The 11,953-nt window shown below is 43.3% G+C and overlaps 1 protein-coding gene across 2 annotated transcripts in view; it reads left to right on the forward strand.

Annotated features, from left to right (window-relative positions):
* Positions 1 to 10,522, forward strand: part of LOC106522698 (calmodulin-regulated spectrin-associated protein 3) — a 23,410-nt gene extending 12,888 nt beyond the window's left edge. For both annotated transcript variants that reach the window (XM_014015826.1, XM_014015827.1), the window contains 11 exons: positions 2,575 to 2,714; positions 2,946 to 3,039; positions 3,129 to 3,180; positions 3,482 to 3,543; positions 3,626 to 3,656; positions 3,809 to 6,194; positions 6,278 to 6,399; positions 8,181 to 8,467; positions 8,553 to 8,699; positions 9,255 to 9,373; positions 9,453 to 10,522. In XM_014015826.1, coding sequence (XP_013871280.1) covers positions 2,575 to 2,714; positions 2,946 to 3,039; positions 3,129 to 3,180; positions 3,482 to 3,543; positions 3,626 to 3,656; positions 3,809 to 6,194; positions 6,278 to 6,399; positions 8,181 to 8,467; positions 8,553 to 8,699; positions 9,255 to 9,373; positions 9,453 to 9,791 — 3,779 coding nt within the window. In that variant the 3' untranslated portion in view covers positions 9,792 to 10,522. The remainder of the gene's footprint in view (positions 1 to 2,574; positions 2,715 to 2,945; positions 3,040 to 3,128; positions 3,181 to 3,481; positions 3,544 to 3,625; positions 3,657 to 3,808; positions 6,195 to 6,277; positions 6,400 to 8,180; positions 8,468 to 8,552; positions 8,700 to 9,254; positions 9,374 to 9,452) is intronic.
* The last annotated feature ends 1,431 nt before the right edge of the window (positions 10,523 to 11,953 follow it).

The following is an 11,953-nucleotide window of genomic DNA, read 5'->3' on the forward strand; positions in this document are numbered from 1 at the left end:
ACTGACTAAATGTGAAATAAATAATACAGAAATACTATTTTTTAAGTAAGAGAGTTTAACACACTAGTTGCAGTAGCTGTCMTCTTGTATTTTGAACTGCCCAACCTTACAACAAGGAATTCCCACTGGAGGGTCATTCCAGTTTAATGCTGCGTTCCATTTACATTGTATTACAGAACTGGGAAGTGGTAGTGATGTAATTTCCCAACAAACCATATGAAACTGTACGACGGAGTATTAGGGCCACACAACAAGATTTTTTAAAATATTATTACGAGATTAAAGTCGTAATATTATGAGGAAAAAAAGTCATAACCATGACGTGTCTACTTCCCGTTCCTCATTTCCTCCTTATTTTCCCCACACCTGCTCTGTACAGCCATGTGTCTGTGTTTATAAAGTAGTCCATGATGACTCGTCACTGTTAGATTAATATGCTTTCATCCAAATTAGCTATGTGATGACTAAATCTGTCAATGCATCCATTATTTACAATACAGCTTCAGTTGTTTGCACAATTTCCAAGTCCTGCTACTGATAATTTGATGCTAATGTACTAAAAGATTAATTATTTATGTATAGCAACACTAAAGAACAACTTGACAAGATGCTCAACATTCCTCATTTTAGTGCAGTGATAACTGCATGCTTTTTCGTGTAAAGGCTACAATATTACGACTTTATACTCATAATATTATGTCGTTATTTTTATATGACTTTAATGTCATAATATTATGACTTTCTTCTCGTAATTAAAAAAAATCTCGTTGTGTGGCCCTAATACTCAGTCGTAGAAACTGTGTTCCAGAGACAGAGGCGTACCAGTTAGCAGACAGGCGATTATATTGATTCTGCTAACCTAGCTACAACACTGCTACAACATAAACAATGACAAAAAGAGAGCTCTGCAATGTACGTCATGCAAATAAAAATAGATTTTAATGTGTACATGTGCACAGAAAAGACACTACTTGTGCGTGTGATTAAACATGCACTAAAACTTGAAGAACGTTAATTAACAGTAAAAGTTACACCTCCACCTATTGGTGGGAGGCTGCCATTTTGCAAATAAAATAATCAACATRCATTATGGAAGATGTAGTGTATGGTCAGTGYRGACTAACATTCTCRTGGGCTACATAAAATGTCACRATRTGCCACATGTGGCCCGCAGGCCTTTAGTTTGACAAATGTGACACGCAAACATGGACATATCAATTTGTTCAGTGGGGCTTCCAGAAATACTGGTGGCCATGTAGGGCCCACTAAAAGTTTTGAAGTATTTGAAAGACGTCAATAAAACCATACATATCTGAAAGATGTATCATCCTACAGGACTCATCTTGTTTGTGCTAAAATATTCTTGTGTGCCTGTTGGCTATGCTGTCCTTAGTGTTTTTCATGCAAGTAGTTTTAACTAAAGAGAATAGAACAAATTGTGAAAGACCTTCAAAGTTCATAAAGATTCTATTTAAAGTAGCTTTTTGCCAAATTCTGTGAACACAAGTGAGTTTGAACCTTTTAATTCATAAATATTTCATAAGTTTGAGTTGTTTGGCTGAACAAACGTCAAAAATGTGCTTCTAACAATAGATGGTTGATTGAAAATTTTCAATTAAAAGATGAGAAATTAGTTTAATACGTTGTTTAAGACTTCTTTAAAAGATTTCCTGATGCATCTCAGTAATCCAGGTAAAAAATCAAAAAGAAAAAAATTGTATAAGTCCTCTGGACGGGTTCTTCTCTAATGAAACGTTTCGTCTCTCCTCCAAGAGACTTCTTCAGTCTGAGAGTTTCAGGCAAAATTCAGGCTTTTAAGTCCCGCCTCCATGTGACTGATACTCACATCACATGGCTATCGTTGACACCTAATTAACACTTATTGTTAACAGGGGGTGGAGTGATACTGGCAATGGCCGCGCTGTAGGAGGGGGACAACTGAAAACGGAGGCCTCCACCTCTGTTTAATGATGGACGGTCTTTCTTCACAAAAATGGCTTCTTTTACTCCTCTCTCAAACCAACGTTCCTCTCTATCAAGARTRAGAACATCCTCATCTCTGAAAGAGTGACCGCTGGCCTGTAAATGAGTGAAAACTGCAGAGTTTTCACTTCTTGATAGAGAGGAACGTTGGTTTGAGAGAGGAGTAAAAGAAGCCATTTTTGTGAAGAAAGACCGTCCATCATTAAACAGAGGTGGAGGCCTCCGTTTTCAGTTGTCCCCCTCCTACAGCGCRGCCATTGCCAGTATCACTCCACCCCCTGTTAACAATAAGTGTTAATTAGGTGTCAACGATAGCCATGTGATGTGAGTATCAGTCACATGGAGGCTGGGCTTAAAAGCCTGAATTTTGCCTGAAACTCTCTGACTGAAGAAGTCTCTTGGAGAAGAGACGAAACGTTTCATTAGAGAAGAACCCGTCCAGAAGACCTACATAATTTTTTTCTTTCTTTTTTGTCTTTAAAAGATTACATAAAAATGTCCTGGAAAAGGATTGAAGAACAAATTAGAGTTGACTCTAAACCTTCTGCATGTTCTCATTCTAATAAACACATCTTTCTGTGCTGGTTCCAGACGTGTGTCTGAAGGACACCATGTCAGTGGCAGACAGCGTCTACAACCTGCAGTTGATCAAGGAGTTTTGTGAGAACAACTTACAGAGCTGCTGCCCGCTCGTTGTGGAGGACCTGCTCTACGCTCCACCAGCACTGCATGTACGCACCAAGATCTATAGACTATAACAATCATGCTTAATTTCAGATTCACCAATGAGCAAAGTGTATTTTTATGCATTCAAAGCTTAATCAGGAAGAAAAATAGTTTTTTTTAAATGAACATTCTAGTGGTCAGCAACCACCAGATGGCAGCACATAATAGTTTGGTGTTAAGTTAAATATTCTGTCCTCTTCTTTTGGATTTCCATGGTGACATGTTCCTCTCCTCAGCTGAATATAATGAGCTTCATAGCAGAGCTGCTGAAGTGGTTCGAGGTGAAGAGGCCAGATTTCGTCAAGCCCATACAACCTATTGACCTCACAGGTTGGTGACGTCGCCTCACAAATGACTTCTTTTATAGCAGCTTGTTTCTCAAACGCAGACACTGATGTGTGTCTTTCTGTGTCTTTCAGATGTCTCAGGATTACCTGACTGCACAAGCCCCGTCAGTGGGAACAGCAACAGGTATTAACACCAACCCGTTCTCTGGCACAAACATTTAGTTTGTGACAATTGGGGGAAAAAACAAGTCCAGTATAAAACAGCATTATTTCAAATAACAAGGTAAAATTTAATTTTTTTCTCCTCCTGTTTGTCCTCATAGGCGTCGATGGGTTAAAACATACTTCAAGAGTTAAACAAACAAAACCTGACAAAACTTTTTAAACTTGACAAGTAGTTAAATGGGATCCAGTAAAGCTAAAAGTGAAAAATATTTCCAGCTTAACTGCAAATACACCAATATATAACCATATTCTTCTTTCAGTGGTTCTCCTTCTTTCATCTTCAAACAACCTTTTGTGCCCATCTCCTCCCCGGCGTCCCCAGGTATGATGAATGTGTTCATAAAATTCATCTGAGTGTCATTAGAAAAGTTCATTATACTGTGAAACATGTTTTTTCCCTCCAGAAAACAAAAGTTGGACAAAGAAACAAATCAGGTGAGTACATTTCAGAGCTTGTGTTTTTGATCATGAATGTTGTGTTGYGTTTGTGTTTCAATTTGTTGATCTTCTTATTTTGGTTTCTGTGGTCTCTGCTTTGTTATCATGCGTCCGTGCGTCTTTGTTGTGGTCACCCACCTCCCCTGCAGTCGTCCTCTGTCAGCAGTGACTTTCAGCATCCCATTTGGCCTGGACAGTGATGTTGACATTGTCATGGGAAACCCAATAGATTCTGTCTTTCGCTCCGTCAGCACCGACAACCTCACTGCTGGCGTCTCCGCTCTGACCTCTCCGGCAGCGCCCGTGGGGATGCCTCGCGTCCCGTACAGCCCTCCGGAGGACCTCAGCCACCTGGTCAGCGCCTCGGCCCCATCGCACCGCTCGTCCTGGGGCCCTTACGCGCAGACGACTCCGCTGGGGGAGCTGCCGACCATCGAGGAGGCGAGGCAGGTGGTTCATTTGTCCGGCGGCAAAGAACGGAAGAAAGGGAGGACGGCCGAGAGAAGTGGGAGAGGAGGGTTAGGAGTCAGGCCGGAGCCCAGATTGCGTCCGGAGGGAGCGCCTGCAGGTTTTTTCTTGCACTCCCCTGAAGAAGACAAACCTCAGCTCAGCAGCTCGGCTCCCGGTCGATCGGGACTTCTCAATCGACCGGTGAGAGGCGGAGCTGGAGATTCTGATAGGCAAGGCAGGAGGGACAGATCAACGTCCGACATGTCACGTGATGACGACTCGGTTCTACGAGATGGCAGCATTGACTCRTCTGAAGCGTCCGATGATTTGCCAAGAAACACCCCCGGCAATATTCGACCCGGTAACACCCGCCAGGGAAGCCCCAGCAGCGGCAGCAGTCCTCGCATGACGAGCTTCGCAGAGCGACGAGACAACCGACGGAGACAACCAGCCGCTGCCGGAGAGGAGTCAACTTCTGCCGCCACCCCAAYGACCCCAGGCACTCCCCACTCACCCTCCACACCCGCATCGGGTCACCACCAGAACAGCCCGGGCCCCAGAGGCCCCGAGCCCAGCTCAGAGGCCTGGGAGCTGGGAGCTCGCCTCGAAGAGAAACGCAAAAGCATTGAAGCTCAGAAAAGACGCATTGAAGCTATCTTTGCGAAGCACAGGCAGAGACTCGGAAAAACTGCCTTCCTCCAGCTAAAACGAGAGCAAGGAGAGGGAGGAGTGGAAGGAGCAGAAGAAAATCTGACCCTGGAGGAGCGCCTCACTCGCATGGAGGAGCAGCTGAAACAGGAGGAGGAGAAAGAGGAAACAGAAACTGAGAAAGAGGAAGAGAAGCCATCTGTTTCGGACCCTCCTCGGTTAGAAAAGCAGGTCACATTTTTCATCGACAGCAAGAAAGGAGGTGAGGCGGTCRTAGTGGAGTACAACGAGGTGGTGCAGAAACTGAGTGAAGCTCTACAGTCCCTCCAGAGAGACATGCAGAAACTGACAGAACAGCAGCAGCAGCTCCTGAGCAACCAAAGACCCAGAAACCCACCGAGAAACACCCCGAAATCTGAACTGAGAGCCAAAACCCCTCCTCACACCCCGACAAAGACGCCACCAAGAACACCGACAAAGACTCCCACCAGGAGCACCACTAAAGCTTGGGTGATCCCTGCTGGACCCAGTCCTCCCGCTGCCTCCTCCCCGTCACGACGCGCTCACATTCCCCCCTCATCCAGCTCCCCCAAAACCAGCACGTCCTCCTCGTGCCCTGCTCCCCGAACCAAAATMCACTCGTCCTCCACTCCTCGCAGTCCCAAAACCAACCACCGCCCCCAGCGCCAGCCCCACCAACGGCCCTCCGAACTTAAATTCCCTACGCTCAATCGTGTCCTGACCCCCACCCAGAAYGTGGACACGCTCCCCCACCTGCGTCGAGTGTCCCCCAGCAAGTGTCAGGTCCAGACGTCCTCCTCGTTCCGCATTGGTGGACCTCGGACCCCTCAGGAGTCGCCACAGCCCACCCAGCCGCCGCCGCAGCCCGAGGAGAACACCTCGGACACGGGCTCGAGTGACACACCCACCCAGTTCAACCTGGAGCTGGAGCAAGAGGACGCTGAGCCCGTGGGAGCACTACCAGTCCTGCCACCGTCCAGGCAGGACAGGCAGAGGACCACTGTCGGCAGCAGCTCGGGGGCTCCCTCCGAGTGCTCGTTTGAGAGCGACACGTTGTCGCTGTCCGCTGCGTTCAGCGCAGGAGGGGAAGGAGAGGCGGGAGCAGGCAAGCCCTGCAGCCTGATTGAGGCGTCCCTGTCTTCTGCTGGAGGGGTGGATGGGGGCAGTGACATACCCACCGACGAGGGCCAGGAGTTTTCCTCCGACTCCATGAGCGACCACACAGAATCTGTGGCGGAGGCTGTCAAACGAGCTGCAGAGAGCCTGGATCCGATCCAAATACTGAACCTGGCTACAGGAACCAGCGATGAGCCAGAACCAACAACTGAACCAACAGAACACACAACACACACTGAGACAGAGGAGACAGAGGGGCCAAGTGAGGAGAAGAGAGGAGGAGTTGGATTCTTCTTTAAGGTTAGTGTTGGAGGACGTTTATCATGAAATGCCCTTTAGGAGAATCATGTGCTGTATGAGTGACGATATGTTTGTGTCTGCAGGAGGAAGGACACAGTGAAGGAGAGATGGCGCAGCGTAAAGCTCTGCTGTTGGAAAGGCAGCAGAAACGAACAGAGGAGCTGAAGAAGAGGAGACAGTGGCACGAGCAGGAGAGGGAAAACAGGTAATATGTTATTATGTTATTAAGTGTTGTATAATAAAAAATTATAACTATAACAACTAAAAAGGAACTTTTAGCCAGTGGCCAATTAGCAGACTCTGTCCTTAAGGTTTTGAGAAAAGCAAGAACAGGAAATAAACTAGAAGCACTCGGAGAGTGCAAACCTCCGCCAAGACCAATTTTCCCCATCCTGTAATAGAGTTACAAAGGGGCACACCAATATTACAGTGCCACCTGCTGGACACTTTGAAACCCACACCCTGTGAAAGCATCACAGCTTTGCCGATGTCAGAGTGTTAAAAGAAAAAATTCCTGTATATGCATCGTGATGCGGAATACACAGAACCTCATCAAAGTTTAGGTGACCCAGTATCCTTATGTGGTAAAAATTTCATGACAATCCATCCACAAGTTTTTGAGTAATGTTGTCCACAGACAGAACGACAGACATACGCGACCGAAAACATCACTTCCTTGGTGGAGGTAATAAGAATAAATAGAGTAGTAAAAATAAAATGTCACAGATTTGCTTTTTGTTATGTTAATTTTAGCAGATAATTAAAAACTTTGAGATGCAAACATACTTTATACAGTATATAAAACTAGGTCCATTTCTTTTTGGACAGAGATTTGTTTTAGTAACAAAACATTTCAGATGCAGTTGAAGTTCAGACTCTCAGCTTTAATTCAGTGGTTTGAACAAAATGAGGGGTTCAAAAGTAATGGGACAGATTAAATAATTGTAAATAAAATGGTAATTTCTAATACTTGGTTGAAAACCCTTTGTTGGCAATGACTACCTGAAGTCTTGAACTCATGGATATCACCAGATGCTGTGTTTCCACCTTTTTAATGCTCTGCAGGCCTTCACTGCATCAGTTTTCAGTTGCTGTTTGATTGTGGGCCTTTCTGTCTGAAGTTTAGTCTTTAACAAATGAATTGCTGCTCAATTGGGTTGAGATCAGGTGACTGACTTGGCCATTCAAGAATATTCCACTTCTTTGCTTTAATAAACTCTTGGGTTGCTTTGGCTTTATGTTTTGTGTCGTCTATTTGTATTATGAAACACMGAYCAATCAGATTTTGCTGGATTTGAGCACACRCCTCAGAATTCATTCGGCTGCTTCTGTCCTGTGTCACATCATCAATAAACACTAGTGACCCAGTGCCACTGGCAGCCATGCATGCCCAAGCCATCACTATGCTTTGAGTGAGTCAAAAGCCTCRGGACACCCTTTTATTTCAGAAAGACAAGGGAAAATGATATACCCCAGCAAGTAATGGCTGAGGGGACCTATCTTTGGAGCAACTTGCCTTTGATTCAGTATGGCAACTATGTTGTGGACATAGCTAAAAGGTAAACCCCCTTACCGATTACTCGCTGGAGTATTCAGATGTCATTTTCCCTTGTCTTTCTGTAATAAAACTTTTGACGCAACTTATAGCACATGCATTTATAATCTCCATGAAGGCTGGTTTAGAAGTCTTAGATCATACAGTGCATACAGGCTATTATCATCTACATATGTTTGACTATGAGCATCTTTACAACTTTCAGGTTATTCAGTAATTTATGTACGAGTAAAAAAAGCTAAAGTCCTAAAACAGAACTCTGTGGTACACCTATTTCACTGTTTTGAAAGATTGAGTCTGAATTTTTATATATTTATTTATTTAGTTAGTTAGTTAGTTAGTTAGTTAGTTAGTTAGTTAGTTTAATTTTAAAACTAAAGCCAAGCAAAGAACTTAGAAAGGAAACCAAATGCCTTCTGTTTCTTTTTCAGACCAGCATCCTCAGAAAGAAGAGTGGCATCTCCTTCCAACACCTCCCCCGCAGGCACAACCTCACCCTCTCCCACACCCCCAGCTACCCCTGCCCGACGAGGGGAGTTCACACGAGGAGAGTACATGAGACGGCAACAGCTCAGACTCATGGAGGACCTGGACAAAGTCCTAAAGCAGAAATCCCCCAACCAAGGCCGATCATCAACGAAGAAGACTCGCTCACGACCTCGCAGCATGACCAGGGAGGAAACAAAGCTGTCTCTGAGTCCAGCCAAGGGAGCAATGGGTACAAAAAAAAAAACTCTGTAAAAGTATTTGTACATTACTGCTTTGATAAAACTGTTCTCATRTTTTAACCTTTGCTTCTTCAGGTTCTAAGCTGACAAAAGTCTATTCCCACTCGTCACTGAACCTCGCAGCCACAGATGAAGCAGGAAACAATGGTGGTGATCCCACAAAGAAATCTCAGGACTGGGAGTCTGGGTCCAACGGGACCTCGCCTGCACCAGAATACACAGGTACATCTTAAAACCAGTGGTGGATCTAGGATTTTTCCGAGTAAATAGCTATCAAGGGGCCACAATTTAGGACCACATGGAGGGGCCAAGTATTTGTTCAACATCCTTGCACATAAATCCTCAGTTTTGGTAAGGTGTATAAATTTAAGTGGTCACATATGTTACAACAATTGTAACGTAATGTAATGTTAGCTTCCTTATCAATTTCACATGCATTTTTACTGAACATGGATAAAATACTCTCAAAGCATGTGAGAAAAGGAAGCCATTGTTTRCCAATTGAAAGATATTTGTTTGCAAAATTGTTCAAGTCTTTTAAAGAAGAGAAGAAGACTGCTGTAAGATTGATTCATGCTGGACTTTACTATTTGACTCATTAGCGCCTCTAGTGTTTGGGCATGGAACTGCATCCACCATCATTGCTCTCAGCCAAAGGACATACTGTATGAGTCTCAGGACAGGGGCACTTCAGGGGCCAATCAGAGTTCAGCAGGGCCAACATGTTTCCTGTTGGGGTTTTTGTGATAATGATTGTGCCTGTGTTTGCATTTTTAGGTCCAAAACTCTTCAAAGAACCAAGCTTCAAGTCCAACAAATTCATCATTCACAATGCTCTGTCACGCTGCTGTCTCGCTGGAAAGGTCAACGAATCCCAAAAGAACAAGATAGTAGAGGTAAGTCACCTTTTAAGCACAAAAAAAAGTTGATGGAACCAAATCCGATTTTCTTGTCTACTTTTTGCTCCGACCTCAGGAAATGGAGAAGAGTTCCGCAAACCACTTCCTGATTCTCTTCCGYGACTCCAGCTGTCAGTTCAGAGGCGTCTACACCACCAACCCTGACACTCAGGAGCTGACACGGCTGACAGGAGTGGGCCCGCGGACAGTTAACCCCGCCCAGGTGGAATCCATGTATAAATACAGCTCAGACAGGAAGCAGTTCAGCTCCATTCCATCCAAAACCATGGGCATGAGCGTAGACGCCTTCACCATCCCCGGCCATCTCTGGCAAGGAGGAGCAGGAGGAGGAGGCGGGAGTAGGAGGGCAAGCATTACTAAGAAGGCAGCCAATTCTAAGTCAGGAGGAGTGTAGTTACAATAAAAATGAAAACACAAAGCATAAATTTTATGATCACTTAGATGGACCTTTGGATTTTTCTAGAAATAGAAAAAAAAGAAAGATTCCCCTTATGTTCATAAGAATGTCCCCCCAAACAACTTTCCAAGAATGGAAACTCAGAGTAAGATTTGTTTTAATTGTCCGTTGCACATGTTAGTCACTTCTAAAAGGCTGCATCGTTCCAGTATACTTTAATTCTTTGAAGTACAGATTTAGCTTTTCTTTTAAAGAAAATATAAACATTATTGAGTCACACTGACACTCGCAGAACAAACAGTCTTGTTTTGTTTTTTTTTTACATCTAAAGACCTAAGCGTCTCAGTGCAAAAGATGTTCAGAACATGAAGCCAAACTAYGAGTGGGAACAATGCCTTTGTGTCMGATTGACTGAGTGGACTTTCGGTTTTATTTTCACTCTATCAGTAGCTGTCAGTGTGTGGATGGATGAAAGCACAACTGTTTTGCTAAATGAAAAATAGCCATAAAAATGAAATGCAGAGATAACCTGATTTTTTTTTTAGGTGGGGGCAGCGTTGATGAATCTCAGTGATTCTAGAACAGCATGAATGGTTCTTCACTGTATGTTGAATAAGCTTATTTCTATAGTTCTATCACAGTGAAACTGTGATGTGATAAAACTGATATGTGAATGTTAGATGCCAACTRAAACCTTTTCTTATTAAAATAAACTAAAAGATGCTGAAGGACCTGTGACATCATGCTTATTTTTTGTTTGTTTCTAATATTTAAGTATAGGACACTGTCATAAACCATGACTTTTTTTAAAGTTAATGTGCGTTCACAGCGTCAGTATTTTGCAGTGCATTGTGGGCTAAATTGGGTCATATCTGCTTTTGGTTCTTTGAAACACACTCTGTGTTCATACCTATATTTCAGCTGAGCATATAGACATTTCAGAAAGTGAGTTTCAAAGATGACTTCTGCACAATGAGAATTAAAAAAAAGAAGAAATCCATCAAAGCTAGGGCTGGACGACATGGCCCCCCAAAAAATCTCAGCTTTTTTTCATCCCAAATTCGATTTTTGATTTTATTTGATTTTGTTTACCACTTAACGGAGTGCCTGTTTCAGTTGTCGAAACAAATTTGTTGTACTCCTACTTTTTGTAGCAAGAGCCTTCAAACAGATTTTGCATTGAGGTGTTTGTTGCTCTAAATCCAAGGTTGCAAAACCTAACCAGTTCCAKAAAACTGAAGAAACASTGCCTTTTTTGAGAAGTAGATTCGCTCTGCTAGCTGACATTGTCATGTCATGTACCGAGCCTCTTGAGGGACAGGTGGGGTGACCTCTGAACTACAGAAGYCCCAAAGAGTGTACTGGTGGGAAAAGAAATCTTGATTTTCCCAAAATTAAATCTTTATAAATGGCAAATTCAAATTGATCAATTAAATCAATTTATTGCTCAACCCTAATCAAGGCAAGTATTTTCACAGATTTTGTTGCCTCAYCACCCGTACATGCAGTAAAAGTTTTTGATATTGGTTACCGGCTCATGAAGTCTGTCCAATGGTTCGTGAGATATTTYRCTGACATGACAGAGTTCAAAWATTTAGGGAAAGTTTCAAGAAAGGTCTTGCACAGTCTAATAAGGCTCAGATTATGAGTTTAGAATCAGTTTTATCCAGGATCACAGGTAAGCACGCAGCTATACCTCACTCCTTTGGGCTATTGTGATGTTTAAGTTTTACCAGCTTTCATTGATTGTGAATCAGATGCTCAATCATGGGTGATTTATACAGTATTTGGATGAGATGTGACCACAGTCCTCTGATGGTTTTATCTTTGGTGACAGCTGAGGATGAGTGAAGGTTCGGTGGCAGCAAACAGAGCTGTGCTTTAGTGGTTAAATCAGAAATAAAGATCAGGRTCGCACTTCTGTGCTTCTTGACTTGGATCAGTTAGAAGGTTTGAACAATGTTGTGTAAAATATTTACCCAAAGTGCCTCATTTTRGCAGGAGTCTTTCCTGAAGCGTGACAAACATCACTCTCAACAGGGTCTTTCAGGAGACTAAACATGAATTTAGTCTCACTGAAAAGTAAATCCTGTAAAAACCTGTAGACGTGATCTATAAATGATTCTAATACTTAATCAAATGAAAAATAATAACTAATG

The sequence above is a fragment of the Austrofundulus limnaeus genome, unplaced genomic scaffold, assembly GCF_001266775.1.
Source record: "Austrofundulus limnaeus strain Quisiro unplaced genomic scaffold, Austrofundulus_limnaeus-1.0 Scaffold135, whole genome shotgun sequence".
Classification (NCBI taxonomy): Eukaryota; Metazoa; Chordata; class Actinopteri; order Cyprinodontiformes; family Rivulidae; genus Austrofundulus; species Austrofundulus limnaeus.